This window comes from Xenopus tropicalis, chromosome 2 (genome assembly GCF_000004195.4).
Source record: "Xenopus tropicalis strain Nigerian chromosome 2, UCB_Xtro_10.0, whole genome shotgun sequence".
Lineage (NCBI taxonomy): Eukaryota > Metazoa > Chordata > Amphibia > Anura > Pipidae > Xenopus > Xenopus tropicalis.
In genome coordinates this window covers 105,010,010-105,030,287 of record NC_030678.2, presented here as the reverse complement: position 1 = coordinate 105,030,287, position 20,278 = coordinate 105,010,010, and the positions used below count along the sequence as shown (strand labels likewise).

At 37.9% G+C, this 20,278-nt stretch overlaps 1 protein-coding gene across 1 annotated transcript; it reads left to right on the top strand.

Moving 5' to 3' along the window:
- Nucleotides 1-1,993: 1,993 nt before the first annotated feature.
- Nucleotides 1,994-19,704, top strand: scimp (SLP adaptor and CSK interacting membrane protein). The gene is made up of 7 exons (XM_002936815.5): nt 1,994-2,143; nt 4,535-4,664; nt 5,937-6,018; nt 9,483-9,535; nt 11,298-11,393; nt 13,356-13,445; nt 18,520-19,704. Exons 2-7 carry the CDS (start codon nt 4,547-4,549, stop codon nt 18,606-18,608), a joined length of 528 nt encoding a protein of 175 aa, XP_002936861.1. The 5' UTR covers nt 1,994-2,143; nt 4,535-4,546; the 3' UTR covers nt 18,609-19,704.
- Nucleotides 19,705-20,278: the final 574 nt, after the last annotated feature.

Below are 20,278 nucleotides of genomic sequence, written 5' to 3'. Positions count from 1 at the left end.
GCTATCTTGCTACCTTCCCATTGTTCTGCTAATCAGCAGCTGGGGGTGAAAGGGAGGGGGTAGATATCACTCCAACGTGCAGCTCAGCAGTAAGGGCTCTGGCACACAGGGAGACTAGTTGCCCGTGACAAATCTCCCTTGTCGCGGGCGACTATTCTCCCCGAAATGCCATAGATGGCATATGCGGCGCCGCGATTTCCCTGAAATCATGGAAGTTGCCTTGAGAAGAAACTTACGTGATTTCGGGGAAATTGCGGCGCCGCGTATGCCATCCCACCGCCGATTTACATTCTCGCTTGTGGGATGGCATTTCGGTGGGATGGCATTTGGGGGAGATTAGTCGCCCGCGACAAGGGAGATTTGTTGCGGGCGAATAGTCTTCCTGTGTGCCAGAGCCCTAAAGTGTGAGTTTATCATTGCACTTTACTCATTAGTGACACTTAAAATCTTGGATACGTTTCATTTTTCAACAGCACTATTATTCTATGCAAGCAGTCAGAGTAAAACCAAAGTGATTTAGGAACTAAAAGTTGCCCTCAGTAGGCCATTGCAGGATATATTGAATACTTTTGTGTTACATAGACCACATATTTACTATACTATTTTGTTAGAAACTATATCTTGTTTTAAACCACCAGGAGTCACTAAAGTACTTCCTGTAAAAGTGTGTCAGGGATTGTAGCCATAGGAAAAATGTCTAAATAAGTACAACTGAGAAACAGTGTAGTACAACTAACTTCATTAGGAAGTGGGGGTGGGGCTTCACTCTGCACAAGGAAGCAAAGAAAATCAATCACCTGACTGAGGAACCAGGTCAGAGAGAATGCTGGGACAAAGCTAGGTAATTCTGGAGGCTGTTTAGAGTAATTTTACTGATAGGAAAAAAAGGGTTTACTTATTCTTTAAAAACACTTGTTCATATGAAGACCAGAAATTAAAATGTCTAATGTTTAGTCAGTTATATTGGATTTGCAGTTCTTTATATTATAAATAATAACATTATAAGCATTTTTATGGTGAGTTTGTAATGCACATAGTCAAGGCAGGTTTTTAATGTTTGCTTTTTAATAAAACTATGACGTAATATATAGTGAAATATACAGTATATGGTATTACCATTATCTCTTTTTGTCAATTCATTATGTTCCTTATCACTTCCCTACAGGCGCATGGCCTGTGGATATGGCAAGAGAGAAAAAATAAGACATAGCATCATCTTTCTCTTTAACAGTTCAGTTAGTTTGTGAGCATGCAGGTCAGATTTAAATGCAAACTAAGTGGACAGTTATGTCCCATATGCCCCCCTCAAGTCACTGATTGGTTACTGACTGCTAACAGCTTAGAGAGCTGTAAAGGAAGAAGTAGTGTTCTGGCCATTATGTTAGGTATCTGCCGACTCCACCTTTTAAAGATTACATTTTTTTTATTTTGCTCAGTCTATCTATTTTACACATTTCCATTTTTATACTGAACTATCCCTTTAAGGGTCATAGCTACAAGTAGAGATACTTCTAAAGCTGGCCATACACGTGGCGATGGTCGCACGAAACATCGTCAGATGTGCCACACACCATTCAGGGTTGAATCGGCAGGTAAGGAGGTAGAAACAATAGGATTTCTACCTCCTCCTGCCGATTCAGCGATGAAGGGAGATTTTGATCAGGCGCCTTCTATGGCGCCCGATCAAAATTTTCCAATTGGTCCGATCGGCGAGTCGGCCGACAGCAGCTTCCTGCGATATCGGTCGACTCGCCGACATACCATACACGCACCGAATATCGTACGAAACAAGGTTTCGTACGATATTATCGGTGCGTGTATGGCCACCTTTAGTTAAGCCATATAGCCCTTAAGCATAATAGGTTATTTAAACTGGGCTAAGAAATATTATATTATAATATATTATTACTGCATTTTCCTTGCTGACTAAATAGGGTATTTAGATTAACTTGGTTGTTGGGAGGCAATATTTTTTTCTATCCAAGGCACAATACAGAAGTCTAACCACAACAGGAAGTTTCAAAAGAGGGCTTACATGAATTTCTCCCCGTGCCTCCACTTACATTTTATCATTCACACGAGAGCAGATGCTTGTGTTTTGGGAAAGAGTTGATTAGTCTGGAACACATACTGGAAAGACAAGGTAAGTTGTGTTTCTTCTGCTGGCAACTGGGCATTCAGAAAAGTTTAAACTTAGTGATTTAAAGGTTTATCTAAAGTATTTAGGGTAATGCACAAAAGATGTAGAGCTTAATGGCATATTATTGCTTCTTTAGAGAATTTATCACTTAAACAATAATTCTTGCAGTGTTGTGGTCATGGATTCAGTTATGAGCAGGGTGTTATTTACATTCAGTTTTTATGTCCTCCTGGAGCTCAACTTTCTTACCACACTCCTAAACACTCTTAAAGGAACAGTAACACGAAAAATGAAAGTGTTGCAAGGAAATTCATATATATTATACACTGCTGCCCTGCACTGATAAAAGTTTTGTGTTTGCTATAGAAACCCTCCTATAGGTTTTTTTTTATAAACAAAGCTGCTGTGTAGCTGGGGGGGGGAGCCATTCAAATTGAAAAAAAGGAAAAACGGCACAGGTTACTTAGCAAATACCAGATTCAGATTATGTAGATTCCCATTGTATTCTACGGAGTGTATCTTTTATGTAACCCTTTTCCACCTTAAATGGCTCTCCCCATGGCCACACAGCAGCTTTGTTTATAAAACAACTATAGCAGGGTTTTAATAACAAACACACAACCAGTGCAGGGCAATAGTACATTATATTTTAATTACTGTTCCTTTAAGCTAGGTAACTGGCTTAATTAAACTGGCTCTAGTACATTTTTCCCCAACCAGTGGCTTGTGATCAACATGTTGCTCACCAACCTCTTGTATGTTGTTCCCAGTGGCCTCAAAGCAGGTGCTCATTTTTGAATTTTGTAGATTGTAAGCTCTTTTGGGCAGGGCCCTCTTCACCTCTTGTATCGGTTATTGATTGCTTTATATGTTACTCTGTATGTCCTATGTATGAAACCCACTTATTGTACAGCGCTGCGGAATATGTTGGCGCTTTATAAATAAATGTTAATAATAATAATAATTTCTGGCTTGGAGGCAAGTTTTGGTTGCATAAAGACCAAGTATAATGCCAAAGAGAGCCTTCTGTAGGCTGCCAGTTCACTTATGGGCTATTAAGTAGCCAATTATAACTCTTATTGGCACAACCAGGAACCTTTTTCATGCTTGTGTTGCTACCCAACACTTTTTACATTTATATGTGGCTCACGGGTATAAAAGGTTGAGGATTCCTGTCATGTGCATTTTGAAAGTTGAATAGGGAAATTAGACTGTAAATTGCGTTATGACATAGTTAGTGAGTTAGTGACATAATGTATTTTCAGCAAGGCTTTAGATATAGTATCAACACTATATTAATAAAGCATAATAATGATCATTTTTCCATGGGTGCTAAAGGTGCAACTGCTCCTGATCTTTCATTATATCGGTAAAACACAGTAAAGTACTACCTACATTTGTACTAATAATTGCTGTGTGTTTGCCAAAGGTCAGTGTTCAAAGGTTCAACAGCTGATGCAAAATCTAAGGGGGTAAGATAACAATAACTGCTACTTTTAATGCAGTGGCAGGCAGGGCTCTTCAGGTTCAGTGCCCTTCTTGAATAAACTTTTTGGATCCCCTCTATGGGATTATCATGCTCTGTATAAAGATGGCATGTTAAACAGCATTTTGCAGACACTGTACATCTCACATCAGACATTATATCAGTGGCACTTACAAACTTATTTCCATATCACATTAATACTACACACACTATGGTACATTTCTGTCCAAAAACCCACCTGCCTGTTTTTTGAACATGGGAGGAAATCCAAGTACTCAGATTAAGCCCACATAAGGAATTTACACATTTTTCACAAAGGTTTGAATTGAGCTTTGATCCAAGTGAAAGGGTTGAAACATGACATTAGAGGCTTGGTTTGCCCCAAATCATGTGATGTGCGAAAAGAGCATGCATGGATGCACATGGTTCTTTCTAGTGACAACATACAAAAGATTATTCGGGTGACTTAAACTTGTGACTGTCACTCCAATTTCATGACATTTGTTAGGGCTGAATCCTACCTTTAGGTTCTCCTCAGTGGAAAACAGCCATCTTTTATGCCATTTGGCATATTATCCATGCTTATTGAAGTAAAATTACTTTTAATTAATGTTGTCATTTTAAGTTTCACAAAAGCTCAGGCTCATCAGATTGATTTCCCTATACTCAGTTTTTTATCATAATCCATGCACTGCAATAGTTCCAGGTTTTACAGGCAGTTTCAGTTCCTTTGGGCAAAATAAGGTGTGGCCTGTAAAGAAAGGACTGTAGCTAGGGCCATAAATATATAGATTAGGGTGTGGCCTAGGTCAGATCACTAGGTAGATCATTAGGATCAAAGCAAAGTATATATCAATTTTTTCAATGTCAGTTGTTCCAGGCATAACCGTTTTTTTTACCATTGACAGGAGTATTTATCCATGGACACACCATGGTACAGACAGTACTTCTGGCTTTTGGTATTTGCAGGAATTGTACTTTTTACTGCAATCATCAGCCTAATCATGGTTTGTCTGTGCAGGACACAGTTCTCAAAAGGTAAGTTTAATTTATTTTCATATTTTTATGTTCTTTAATATTAGCAGGATTATGCTAATACTAAGAAAATATGAGCATTTACAGAAATTGTAGCAAATTAAGTTCTGTGCAGATACTGGTTTTACACCTACATAATACACATTGTTCCTTTGTGAAAAAAAACTAACACCTTATACTGTTGAAGGTGTTCACTGCGTGAAGTGACATTTGAACATCATACACATAAACAACTTGTAAAAGACATGCTAAATATGTTGATGATGGAGAAGCTGCTGAGCATTTGGTTTGAGTAATGCACCAACCATTTTATAAAGCGCAAACTTTTGGGATTGCCTCAGACTTTTGGATTTTTCATATTTCACATTGTTTCAATTTAAATGCAAATTCACATTCAAGAGGTGGTTCACCTTTAAGTTAACTTTTAGTATGTTATCTAATGGCCTATTCTAAGTGACTTTTTCATTGGTCTTCATTATTTATTTTGTATAGTTTTTTAATTACTTGCATTCTTCGTCTCTTTGCAGCTTTCAAATGGGGGTTACTGACCCCAACTGACAAACAAATATTGCTTTGTGAGGCTACAGTTTTATTGTTATTATTACTTTTTATAACTAATTTTTCTATTCAGGTTCTCTCCTATAAATATATTAGTCTCTCATTCAAACCACTCCCAGGTTACTAAGGTAATTTGGTCCCTAGAAACCAGATAGCTGTTGAAACTCCGGACTGGAGAGCAACTGGGCAAGAAATCCTTTTTAGAGTATATACATAATTCCTTTTGATGTAGTATTCATATTTATGTTAAAATTGAAAAGGTAGTCATATATGTATTTATAGAAGCACCTCTTTTACTCGTTTCTTTTTACATTTTCACTATTTATTAATCTGTTGGTAAATAAGTGAGTAGATGGGTTTTATTGATTAGTTTTTCAAATATACATATTCTGAACATGTCATTGTTTATTCTCTACAAATTTTAAACTTAAGATATGTCAAATAATGAATTCATATCTTGTTATGGAATGGATTACGACATTCACTTTTAAAAAGTAACTATAACCTTTTACTTTTTTATGAAATTACTGCACATTGTATTCAGGCAACCTACATTCTAGCATTCTTCTGACATGATTTCTATGTTGGTTGGAACACACAGAGAGAGACTAGTATGCTTCATTATTTTACTTTTTCTTTCGTCTTCTATTTTTGTTCTAATATTTTTCTACCTTAATTTATATTTGTAAGATCACAAAAGTTTTTATTGCCTTTTAGGTCTAAGTGCACGTATTCAGAAGTCATTTAGACAGAAATCTAGAAATCAAACACAAAGACAAGCAAACCAAGTAATTATGGAGTAAGTTGATTTATTTTTTTTATTTCAGATACTGAAGCTTCTTTATTCTAACCTGTAGTTCCCAGGATCACCCAGAACCTAAGCTGAACTGGCCAGGAAATACTGGCAGCATAGCTGGCCCTTGGGTTGCTGAGGGATATATTTTGGCAACAGCAAGAGTGTTGAAAATTGCTTATGGCTGATGCATGTTTAACTTTAATATACATCTGATCTGCACACTTATGGTAAAGTGAATAAAATGCCTCTGCTAACAGTCCTTTTAGCTCTGTAGGTCTTATGTTACATCGAAGCTCTGTAGATGCTATACCTGTGCATCGATTTTTAGCAATAATGACAGTTATAAATACAAAAAAAGCAGCAATAAAAATGTTAGAGTCAAGTTATTATAAGGTGTGATGTTGATATTGTATATATTTCAAGCTTTTGGGGAATTATTTCTTAGTTCATGTATGCTCTTTGCTGCTGTATGATAGTAGTGACACTTTACTGAGGACTCTCTAGATTACGTGGTCTACTTATTGCTAAAGTAAGTTGCCCATTATGCCTCTAACCAATTAACCAACAACATGCCACCATTTAAAATCATTTGCAATTGCTTAATGAGTGTACAAACAGTAAATGCAATGGTGAAGAGAAATAGAGGGGAGGCAGCGTTGGCAGAGGCAGAGTTGTGTTGATCGCTCATCATAACTACACACTATTTTTTTTTTACCAGCCCTGCATCCTAAAGTGTAAGATAAACATTCACTTTGTGCAACATCCTGTCACAACTATAAATATCTCTGCATGGCTCACCAAGACAAAGTGTTAAACTCTCTTCTTTTTTTTTCCAATAATAGAATTTAGTGATAGAACAGCAAATATAAAGCTATATGTTATCTTGAAATAAACTTTAGTTTTCATACTTGCCCTTATATGATGGTGACATGGGAAGCAATAAAATACAATTTTTTCCTAAATTAGATTTGTTTTTTACCATATGCATGGGGTTCCTGGCACTTAAATGAATGTGACCTATCAGCAAGCATTACCTAATAATCTGGAGCTGCAAGGCAGGGTCAGTTTAGGTCAGCTTTTTGTTTAGACTTTTATCTTTATTTTTAGAGTTGCTGATTCACCAGCTGAGCACCAGGTATTGCTATTGAAAAAGATACCTTTAGAATAAAAATGTAACCAGCAGATGGTTTCTATCATATTAAGTGGCCTATTAAAGAATCTTACTAAGCTGGAATATATAGCAATAAATATTGCCCTTTTACATCTTTTACCTTGAGCTACCATTTTGTGATGGTCTGTGTGCTCCCTCAGAGACCGCAGCGTGAATTGTATGATTCCCAGGGACAGGCCACCTACAACCACCCCCCCCATCCCCCATGCTTTGGCGTGAATCGGGGGGGGGGGGGGTGCGATGCAGTGGGTCATTGCTCCCACCACTAATGACAAGGGCGGGGGCAGTGACAAAGAAGGAGGACTAGGGGTAGGCAGGAGGGGCTCCTGCCTGGGGCCCCCTAACCGTTGCATCCTAGGCAGCTGCCTCTTCTGCTTACCCCTAGTTCCATAGGGCGGCCCTTAGAATTAGTAAAATGGCAACGTGCACATGCGTCCTCTTCCACTCCGTCCGCATGCATGCACAAAAGCACGATGCGCTGTACACAGTGTTACCTTCTTAGAGGGGGGTGGAGGGCCTAAGTTGCTGAGAGGGATCGATTCTGGGTCAGCGGGGCCACAAGGTCCGACCCTGACCATGGCCCTGGTTAAAAAAATGCACGTATGTCTCCCTTCTGCCAACTCCTAGTTCCATACTTGTACAGTGTCTCCCAGGGTCCTTACTGGGAGGCAGACCTGGGTGCAATCACACCTGGTGCTCCGTAGTTACACCACTGAGAGGTAGCAGGATTACTTCTTGTTCAGAAATGAGGCACTTAATTGGGAATATGTGCTTCATATGGGAAATTTGAGATTTCAATAGACCAGCTACACCCTTTTTTGTTTCATATGATACTGTGTGTGAAAATTCATTTTTTTAAATGCTTATTGACTTACATGACAAGTGGGGACACAAGGGAAATAGCTGTTTAAGTAGGGCTGCTAGATTTAGGATAATGCTCCATAACCATGATTAAGTGCTGGGTAAGCATGAAATGCATTTGCCTTTTGTATATGGGGTGTAAGTAGTTTTTAATTGATTGAAATAAATAAGACATTTTTTAACTAAAGCATTTGTGCAAGAATATTTATTAAATGGTTAATGATCCAGAGGCTTAATACAGGACACAGTATTTGCTGTATGCCACAGTGTTACCCCTCATTTTCTGTTCTTATAGCAGCCAAAACATGTTAGAGAATGGCTTTTTGCCACTTATCACCCTGAACACTGTTAGATTCAGAGTGTGTTTTTGTTTTTAAATACATTTTGATTTTGTTTTTATATTTAACTCAATAAAAATGATGTAAATTGACAGCTACTACACAGAACAACTATTTATGCTCATCTGGTTGCCTCAATTTCTGTAGATGAACCAATAGCAACAGCATGTCATCGGAAGCAAAAGCTGTCATTATTGTTGTTGGTAAATAATTCAGCAAACAATATGGCAGTTCACTCTGTATATGTACCCTTTTCTTTCACAGAGGCTGATATGTAAATAATAACTCAAATCAATATTCTCTTCTGACAGTAAACTATACCCTGCTGCTTACATGTCTTTTAAAAAAATTAGTGAGGGTAAATGTATTTTTAACATTAGCCTGGTTTGTAATATGCCTAAGACAGACATAGCAGAATGGCAGGATTGCCTATGACATTAAAAAAAATTGTTAACTAAAAAGCAATGTTAAATAATGTTTACAACCACACTAAAAACTAAAACCAGATCAGTGATCTAGGTTACTAGGTAACTTCATAGGGCTTTACTACTTTGGCTTGCACAATTGGCTGCACAGCAGTGTGGAGGTGCAAGTACAAATGTTGGTTTAAAAAAACACAAACTAATTTAAGCTAACCCCACCCAACCTGAACCTGCAACGGTCACCCAAATTTCAACCCAAACCTGGCTTGTCGGTTTGGGGTTAAACCCACAAAAAAAATTGATAGCAGATCAGACTTAACCTCCCAGACTAGTCGATCGGCCAGGTAAAAAGATTTTGATGGAGCCCGAGCAAAATCTACGTTCAGGGCTGTATCGCCGGTGGAGGTAGAATTTCTATTGTTTCTACCTCCATATCTGACGATTCAGCCCTGAACATCAGTGGAGGGTGGGAGCGATCATTTGTGCAACCAATGGTCGCACAAAGATTGGAATTGCTATGTGTATGGCCACCTTCACAGTGAAAATTAATTCAAAGTTCATATAATTTTTCATTATTCATACATTTTGACAACCAACTATTTTATACTTGCTGAATGAAAGTGTAATAAGTTATTAATTTTCTCGTACCACATCATTTTTCTGATTTATTTTCAGCAATAGCATTTATACTTCATCACCAAGGATAACGGCAGCTAACCCTGATTCGAGTAAGTATTTTATGATTGCAAAATTTCCAGCATCAAAGTTGCAACAATTTATTTTATGGTTTGCTAAAGCAGATGCGTGCTTTATGAAATAATATTCTGTTACAAGTTATGAATGAGCAAATAATGATCATTGTTATTGTATAATTAGTTTTTAAAATAAAAACCAGGGTACCATAATTAAAAGAAGACACCCAAGGCAATGCATCAGCTCACCCTCCTCCATTCGCATGACAACCCTACCACTTACTTACCTGTCTCCCTCACCATCACGCCCAGGTTGGTCACCTGTCTCCCTCACACTCTGTCACCCTCCAGTTTTAAGCTCTTTCTTTTGTAACCCCCCCCCTACTTGCACCTTTGGCATTTGCCTCTTCTGCCTACCCTTAATAGGGTCCTGGGTAATATTACCCATGAAATAACATTTTTTTCCAAGCAATTTGGTGATTTTCTAGCCTTCATTATCTTTGGTTGGGGTGTAGGCCCATATACTAACCAGTTTGGGTGAACAAATACAGTCAGGACTGTATAGGCCAACAGTAAAATAACTAACATATAGCAGACCCCACAACCACGGGGAAAAGGGAGACCTGTATGGGGTTTCAAGCCACTACCAAACCATGTGGGGTCTAGTAACAAACCTGGGAAGAATTTACTGGAACAACTTTGCTCCAGGTCAAGTAACCTATGTCTTCCAACTGTCACCTGCTTTTATGTGACAAATGGTAAATGTATTTTTCTTGTTTCCCCTCTAACTCTGAGGTCTGCTTTGCTCCAAATGTTTGTTGTTTAGCTAACATTACCACAGCATTAATTAGAATAACTATGCCAATTGTGAGGAAATTCACACCAAGTTTAGGTTCCATGGGAAAAGCTCAGTGATAAAAACCTTTCATTAAGAAGGAAGTACTCAGCTAAGTCACTGGACTCTGACTCATTGTGGGTTTTGCATCTTCATGGTGATCTATGTTAAATGTGACTAAATTACAAAAGATAAATGTAAACCCTAAATGATTCGTGATCATTGCAGATACTGTCAGGAAATGGGTCTCCTTGTCTCCAAAACATCGGACATTGCAAATGTGCTTAGGACAGCACAGTTTCTTGCTTTTCTTTTAATTGGTTTAGTTCTCCATTATCACCCTGGGGCTCAAACACAATACCTAAATGGAAGCTCTGTAGACATTTTTTGCCTGCATAACCTTGTCTTTTAGATTAAACATAGTTTGACTATATAAAGATAACATCAACTAAAAAGTACACACAAAATTATTTATTGTTGATTCAAAGATAGAGTTAAGCTGGCCATACACGCACCGATGATATTGTACGAAACCTAGTTTCTTACGATATTCAGTGCATGTATGGCAACTCGGCGAGGCAACCAATATCGCAGGAGGCTGCTGATATCGGTCGACTAGGCGATCAAGCGGGTTAAAAGATTTTGATTGGGCGCCATAGAAGGCACCTGAGCAAAATCTACGTTCAGGGCAGAAGGAGATAGAAATCCTAATGTTTCTACCTCCATATCTGACATTTCAGCCCTGAACGTCAGTGGCATGGTTGCACGAAAGATCATAAATTGCCACGTGTGTGCCCACCTTTACTACAAAAAACAGCCTTCATTTGTATGTTATCTTTCTTTCCTAACAATCACATTGGCAAGAGGTAACATTTTTTCCTGTAAAAGGGCAGGTGACAACCCTATTCGAACATGGCATGAAAAGATTTTGTTGAGTATTTGTAAACTTCATTTTTTTCTTAGGGGTTGATTCAAACAGACAAGGCCTGCAGCAGAACACATTTCCAGTATATGCAGTGGCAGAGAAGAAGGAGAAACAGCTACAGTATGTAAATGTGGGTAAGTGGGTGATTCATGGTCTATACTTATTAGTCACATCTTCCTACTTTAGGGACAGGAAGCAAGACCTGCATATTTGCATCTGTATAAAGCAAGAAAGCACCCATATTATGCCCTATAGCTAATTACAGGCAGGGTTAATATTGAGGTTTCCTGTGTGGGTAGCAGGTAAGGAAATCTGGTCTTGTACCTTACAAATAGGGGCATAACCACAGAACAAAGGTCAAGATCTGTACTGAAAGAAAACCAAAAAAACACTTGCAGCATAGAATCAATGCCACCAAGCAGCATAGAGAATGAAACACCACTGGTGTTACATTAGTGACAGTATAAAAAACATTAGTGATTTTTTCTTGAATGTCACCCAAAAGGAGTTCTACAATTTCACATGGGAAATAATTTCATAAGGTTTAACTTCCACATTTCAACAATATTGAGGTCAAAATTGCATATTAAGATCTGTAAAAAAATAGCTTTCGCTCCTCATTTTTCTCTTGTTCTGTATTTAAAAAGAGAAGAAAAAACGTTAAAGAATATAAATAAAATAGTGAAGTTTTAAAGCTGAATTTGTGTCAAAGTAGGATTGGAATGAAACATTTTTGTCTGAGCTGTAGTTTTATTAATAGGCAAGGGCTGATAAAATGAAAAAAAATCTTCAAACCTTGACCTTTTACACTTAACAAATGGGGTCTTCATGTGTAATAACCTGTATAATCTTACACATATGTGCATTTGGAACGCAATCAGGAAGGTACAGCATTTAGGGGCTCCATGTCAAAGGGGGCTCCAAGGCGGAAATATGCATTTCACTGGTAGAATGATGTTTTAGCATAATTAAGGGAGTGGCCAGGGTGGATAAGGGACGGGGCATTTTTTCTTCATTGGGTGAGCAGGGCTCACCACCCATGGGGCCCAGGTGACCAGTAGTCCCAGTAGACCAGTGGGCTAATAATTGGGGCCCTGCTGATTAAGTAGTGCAAGGCCCTGCTTGTTAATTAGTATGAGGCCCCATGATTACTTATATTGGCCCTGAGAAAAATCAAGAGATAAAGTTTACATGAATGAAAGTAATGGCATAAAATAAGTGGATCAGACCCCATATTTGTAGGTGGGTCTGAGGCATATGCATCCTGGTACTGTTCTGTTAAAAAGGTAGAAAGGTTATGATTACTGGGTGTGCCAAAATGTTAGGTACCCCCAGTGATTGTAATCACTTACCTGATACCCTGGAGCCGGTGCATCTGTTAGCAACAAACTGCACTGAACCGGGGTACTTCTGTAGGAGCACCATGGAGAGATCATCTTCTTCTGCTTTATTCTACAATGCCCCACTAATGCATGCGCAGAAGAATGAAAAAGCCAGCTTTTTGTTTACAGCTTGGCTTTACTGTGCATACACAATCAAGAAGATTGCAATGTGCTCTTCAAAAGTACCCCGGGCCTGTGCAGTTTTCTGCTAACAGAAACACCGGCCTGGGGTATCAGGAAAGCGATTAAAATCACCGAGCAGTGCCTAACACCCCCCAGTGATTATAACTTTCCTTCTCCTTTCAGCCACTAAGGTAAGGAACACATGTGGTCCACTCTCTTTGTCATGACATTTGCATCCTTGGATCAGTTAAATACCACTGCATACCAATTTTGTAATGGTCTCCATGACTTTTGAAGGGTGTTTCAAAGAACCTGGATGCTGCTATTCTGATGAAGTGTATTAATGTGAAGACACAAGGAGCTACTTAGTAGCAGCTACTTGTTACAGCTACTAAACCCCTGGAAAAAACCCTGCTAAAACACACAGAGAGACAATTATCAGTAAATGATCAGCATTGTCTATTTTTGTAGCCATGACAAGTAGCTGCAACTAGTAGCTCTGTGTGTCTTCACTACTAGATTTTTATGTAATATTGGCATAGCGTCTTACAATATAATTATTCCTTTTCACTTGCTTCTGGTTTATTCCAGAATTTGAATTCAAGCCTGAGAATAATTTCCAAACATCTGTAGAATACAAACAGGAGCAGACTGGAAAAGAATTTGTTAATATTGTTCCAGGTAACGTTACCATGTTAAATGTCTTTCTTTGTAAATATGGGGGGGGGGATAATTATTTTTGTATTTGCCATTTAAAAAAAAAAAAATAATAATAATGTCATGAGGTCAGGATAGTGGAGTGGGTTCTCAGTTCCTTGAGCCAGACAGTATTTTGTAGCCGTTATCTGGCTGATTAGGTTTAGTCGACCTTACCCCCCTGTTTAACATTAACTGAATAAATAGGGTTTGTGTTAAACAAACATTTTGCCTATTGTTTCAGTTAAGAGATATCTATGGGTTTCATTAAAAATTAAATGAAGTCAGTTTCATTAAAAATCATTACAAATATGCTTTTAATGGAGAAGGAAAGGCTAATAAAGAGTTAATCTCAAGCTGCAGGCATACCTTCAGTTGTCTCAATAGTGTCCTTAAGTCTCCCCCTATTTCTCCCATTCAAATGATCAGAAGCGTCATTGGAAAAAAAAATACTGAGCTCTGTAAAGAAAGTTCCCATAATGCCTCGCTCCTGCACCAACACCAAGACCAGTGTACATGCGCAGTTGTAAGATTATGAAGAAGCTTCCTGCTGATTGGCTCAGATCCACATTCCTAAGGGAGGGGTGGAAGTTCTTAGCATTCTTGAGGGAGGGGGAGCAGGAGAGGGGAGAGAGAAGAGAGCTGCGTGTCTCTGGCACAGGAAAACAAAGAGACAACACATCTTTTGACAGAGGACTCTATGAGTGCTTATGGATGTATTTACATAGACCTATCTGATAAAGCTTACTTTACAGACCTTTCCTTCTCCTTTAATAATTTAAAACAATAGACAGAATGTAATTTCAACACATGTCCTATTTAATGTGCTATTTTTTAGCAAAGGTGTTTTAGGAGATCAGGTGTGTGTGGAACAGAGTTAAGGAAAAAGGGGGAGGAACAAAATGTCTTGGGTATGGATAACTAGACAGTGCATTATGATTAATGTGGGAATGGTTAGCTTAGATCCTACTTATATCCTTAAAGTTATCCTTAAGGTCCTCCATCTACCATGAACTTTAGCATTTATATAGTATTTATTATTATTTATACCTGTATGTACAAAGACACCTTGGTCATGCCCAATTCTTCCCGATAATTTGTCCATCTCACCATGTTCTGAACCCTAGCACTGGTGCAACAGGAACTCTTCTTCCTAGGAATTGCTTCTGATTTGATTGTTTAGCTTAGCTCTTCTTGACAAGGTGGTGTCAAGTTCAGGATCAAAATGTTAACATTTGTATTGTTAGTGATGAGGATAGTAAATAATGATATCATTCTTAATGGCTGCCACTGCCACTGCCAGAGTAGCAGACAAGGAAAAGAGCAGGGGAGTATATTCTTGATAAAGAGCCATACAAAATGTATGTGTAAAATATATAGCAGAAGTTGGAAATTGTGCAATCACCATCATCCCACTCATTAGAATGAAGCAACAAACATTGTACAAATTGCAACACTATTGTTCATGCTGGTTCTGAAGATGTGAATTCGTGGAAATCTTTCAGATTCAGCAAAATGAGGTTCCTTGCATAATCCCATTTTTAGAACAGAGCCTATATAAATGGATTGCATCTACAGGGTAAGAAGAGAAGCTGAGGTTTTACGCAGTACTGTATTTTTACTAAGAATATATTTCCTATAACCCAGCACACAGTATTTTTTCAATATGAAGGGGAAATGATGGGATGTATGATGTATACATAAGTGGGAGTCATAGTTCCCAGTATCCAACTAATAATAATAACAATTAATATTGCTGTCAACAATGTATATACACATATACCAAATAATAACCAACTGTAAAACTGTTGTACAAATGGATCTTAACATAGGTTCTAATAGTTTGGCATGGTGCTGCTGGAGGGGCTGAAGCTGTTTTCATTGATTTGCTGGGAGACAGGTTAGGATATGATTTGAATTGAAAGCTTATTTGTTTTCCTCAATAGGACAGTTATGGTGAGATTTGTCATGAACACTTATTCGCTCTCCTATAAAGTCTTTGAACAAGATTGGAATATTTATATGTCTGTAATGTTATTATGAGGTAACTAAATACTTAAGAAGAAGTAAAAAAATAAAGCTAACAATTCTACACCATATATATGTTGGGTTTCTGCACCAGCCCAAATCTAAAACAGCCCTTTGGTAGTGAAGATTTGTATCTACAAAGATGCTTCCACGAGCATCAAGTTCTTTTCTGCTGATTCACAATCTCAGCTGACAATACCCACAGCATGTATTAAGGTCAGACTCGCAATATACAGTATATATACAATAGAAAATTCATGGTGATTAGTAATTAATTCAGATTCAACTTACATTAAGGCATACAGTGGAGGAAATAATTATTTGACCCCTCACTGATTTTGTAAGTTTGTCCAATGACAAAGAAATGAAAAGTCTCAGAACAATATCATTTCAATGGTAGGTTTATTTTAACAGTGGCAGATAGCACATCAAAAGGAAAATCGAAAAAATAACTTTAAATAAAAGATAGCAACTGATTTGCATTTCATTGAGTGAAATAAGTTTTTGAACCCTCTAACAAAAAAAGACTTAATACTTAGTGGAAAAACCCTTGTTTGCAAGCACAGAGGTCAAACGTTTCTTGTAATTGATGACCAAGTTTGCGCACATTTTAGGAGGAATGTTGGTCCCACTCCTCTTTGCAGATCATCTCTAAATCCCTAAGGTTTCGAGGCTGTCTCTGTGCAACTCTGAGCTTGAGCTCCCTCCATAGGTTTTCTATTGGATTAAGGTCCGGAGACTGACTAGGCCACTCCATGACCTTAATGTGCTTCTTCTTGAGCCACTCCTTTGGTGCCTTTGCTGTATGTTTTGGGTCATTGTCGTGCTGGAACACCCATCCACGACCCATTTTCAGTTTCCTGGCAGAGGGAAGGAGGTTGTCGTTCAGGATTTCACGATACATGGCTCCGTCCATTTTCCCGTTAATGCGAATAAGTTGTCCTGTGCCCTTAGCAGAAAAACACCCCCAAAGCAAAATGTTTCCACCCCCATGCTTGACGGTGGGAACGGTGTTTTGGGGGTCATAGGCAGCATTTTTCTTCTTCCAAACACAGCGAGTTGAGTTAATGCCAAAGAGCTCTATTTTGGTCTCATCAGACCACAGCACCTTCTCCCAGTCACTCACAGAATCATTCAGGTGTTCTAGGATGCTTTTTCACCTTTCTCAGAATCATTGACACCCCACGAGGTGAGATCTTGCATGGAGCCCCAGAGCGAGGTCGATTGATGGTCATTTTGTGCTCCTTCCATTTTCGAACAATCGCACCAACAGTTGTCACCTTCTCTCCCAGCTTCTTGCTAATGGTTTTGTAGCCCATTCCAGCCTTGTGCAGGTCTACAATTTTGTCTCTGACATCCTTGGACAGCTCTTTGGTCTTTCCCATGTTGGAGAGTTTGGAGTCTGCTTGATTGATTGATTCTGTGGACAGGTGTCTTTTATACAGGTGACTAGTTAAGACAGGTGTCCTTAATGAGGTTGACTAATTGAGTAGAAGTGTCTAACCACTCTGTGGGAGCCAGAACTCTTAATGGTTGGTAGGGGTTCAAAAACTTATTTCACTCAATGAAATGCAAATCAGTTGCTATCTTTTATTTAAAGTTATTTTTTCGATTTTCCTTTTGATGTGCTATCTGCCACTGTTAAAATAAACCTACCATTGAAATGATACTGTTCTGAGACTTTTCATTTCTTTGTCATTGGACAAAGTTACAAAATCAGTGAGGGGTCAAATAATTATTTCCTCCACTGTAAGTACATAAATAAATCAGTCCTGCAGCATCAGCAGCATGATACATGGGGCGATATACATTTTATGTATATCAGTTGTAATCAGTGGGCCACCAAAATCATGTTATACAATTTTGTTGTTACTTCTATGTCAAGCTTTGAAGGACAAGAATTTGTTGAGGGTGCCAAGATGTTAGGAATCCACCAGTGAATTGAAAGTACTAGGTCATTTTTCCAGGTCGGTGTGCCTTTTTTGGAAAAAAAAAATAAAAGCACCATCAGGTGTCCCTTGCAAAGATGTGCAAAGATGGCGTGGCCCATTAAATTAAAAAATCTACTTCCAAATGTTTTTGGGTTTTGGGTTTTTGCTTAGAAGAATGGGATTAGGAAGATGGAGGTAGGATAGTGACTTGGGTCCCCACTCAATAAAGTGCAACCCCAAGGCAGGTTTGACTTACATAAAAAAAAAATAATATTGATTCTAAAAGGAACACTGCATATTCTGTTGTCAGGCAGTTGTTTTGTATACACTTAGGGGAAGCTTTATTAGCAATGGGGCAGATAGGGCTGCAGCTCCAGGACGCATTGCAATAACAGGCTCATCAAATCTTGGGACTGAAAGACCTATTACAGTACTGCACAAACCATATTATGATATTAATGACTTGCCTTCAAACTTTTGTATTGAAATCAATGTAAGTGTGTAGTCAATGCATTTTGGGGCCATGGGATTAAAATGTAAAGGATATTCTGCTTTGTGGTTGCTTTTTCCTTCGCTGAAACTGAAAGTACATCATAATCTGTACATCATAATCTGTTATGATCAGATTTCTGGCAGAAGGACTAAAGCTTGTACTTGCCAAATTAATATAATAATTAGATAACTCTTTTATACTTTATTTCAATCTTTTTTTACAGAATGATCATATTTCTGTTGCAAAATAAAAAAATAGGCATTCAGTTGCACAGCCTTACAGCTTTCAGGCTTGGTGCACCAATCCCCAGAAGGTGGAGCCGTTAACCTTAGGACTTTTCTCATACGCTCTCTTATCTTTTGCTAAAACTGTTTCTACTGTAAACTTTGACCCCTAGCGGGCACTGGTGCTGCTGTAATTCCCAACAGGAATGAGACTTACATGCATTCATGGCACCACAAGCCAGTTTGTTGTATAATTGTATTACTGTATCCGTTTGTAGTATTATGCAACCAGTCCAGCAGAATCTTTACTTTTACTATGATTTTTACAGCTATTTCCAAATGTATTCCTAGACCTGTAACTCCTATTTTTGTTTTTCTGACAGAATGGGAAGATATGCCAAATGGTGAATATATTGATATCCTCCCTGAAGATGATGACATTAATGAACTGTATGATGACGTGCAGTTTTAGTATCAAATTAAAGTAACTGATGAGCTAATTACACTGTGCAACAAATATAGCCAAGTCCCTTACTTATTAGCAGCATGAGATTAGCTCAGCTTTGTGTTCTGTTAGTAGATTCTCAGTTTGAAAAACCCATGATTTTTCACTGGAAAAGCCTACATTGTTTTAATGTATGTTTTTATGATAAACATGTTTTACTTGTGGGCCTGCTAAGCTTTAGAACATATCCTGAGGATCAAAAGTAATAGATGGCAAATGCAGGCAATAGGTACTTTCAGGAGTCCCATACTTATTTATGGATCGTAAAAAAGCAAAAGTTAAATAGAATCATTTGCAAGGTATGCCAATGTACAATTATCTATTCTATAGGGGAGCTCTCTTAGGGGCCCCTAAGAGGGTCTGAAGGCCCCTGAGGTGGCAGCTTGCTCCGGTGGGCCTTGGATACCCCAACTTGGCCAAATACAGAATCTATTCTGTATCCTTCTGTAATTGGCATACTTTATGGTAATTTGCATGTTATAATCAAAAACAGATTTGCAACTTTTTTGCCACCTTATATTGTTGAGCACTTAGGTCATATGATAAATATACAGGATTCCGTGTGTCCCAGATTGATACCAATGATAGTAATAAGGAAGAGAGACAGAAAAAGAAATAAAAAAACAGAAAAGTTGGGTATTGGGTTACCTCCATGTCTAAATGCTTTGGGTGAAGTACAAGAGTCCTGCTTACCTACCTCTGGCATTAGGGTCTGTTTTATAGTTATTAAAAAAATCATTGAGTGCAATAAATATACACTGGCCTTATAGGGCACAAAGCTGCCACTGCTTAGTTGGGTTTTCTTATATTTCAGTATTTATCTTATTGGGTTGATAATTTACACAGGGTTTCCTGAAAATATGTGCTTTTCTCTTAGGCTGTACTTATCTGCTTAGCTAATTTTATCTGGACATTATTTTATTATTATTTTATTAATTTATTTTAGTATTGTTGTATTTGTATAAACTTCCTCTTTTGTATATCATAATATATGTGGTCACTAACTTCTGCTGTTTCACTGTTATCAATGCTGCACTGATAAAATAAATATTTTTATAAAATACCCATATGTTCTTTTCAATACTTCATTTCTAGATTTGTGGTTTCTTTATTTTTTTCAGCTTTATACCTTCTGTCTTGCAGTTAGATATGTACATTATGAGAAGTAACTTATTTTATTAAAAAATGATACTGGAAGATTCTAAATTGAATTTTAAATATTACATTTAAACAAATATATAGTAGAGTCAGAACTACAATAATAATTTAATTTGCGCCTCTGGAGCCCTGTACAATTTAGGACTCCAAACCTTAATATACAGGGGGATTAGAACAACGATACTCCCGATACTCCAAAATGGTTGATTTTACTTAGTGACCGCCTTCAATAATATTGTGCCCAGGGCACTTATTCATAGTAACCAATATGTGTAAAAAGTGGATGTGACCATTTTATCTGCACTGTGAGTCACAGAACATATTCTCAGAATTACCACATATTCTGCCAGATTTACACAACAAGTCTGTGGCGGCTAGGGAGATTTTTTATTTTTCTTAGAAAAAATCCATTATATAGGCACATAAGGGCCACCCCTATAAAGCTTAGGCACCTCTCGGGTGCCTATATAAAATTATGG

Excerpts from the sequence above, each read along its gene's own strand:
- scimp (XM_002936815.5), top strand. The coding sequence starts at position 4,547 with ATGGACACACCATGGTACAGACAGTACTTCTGGCTTTTGGTATTTGCA. Across the intron at positions 6,019-9,482 it reads GCAAACCAAGTAATTATGGA|CAATAGCATTTATACTTCAT; the intron begins GTAAGTTGATTT and ends ATTTATTTTCAG. Across the intron at positions 11,394-13,355 it reads GCTACAGTATGTAAATGTGG|AATTTGAATTCAAGCCTGAG; the intron begins GTAAGTGGGTGA and ends GGTTTATTCCAG.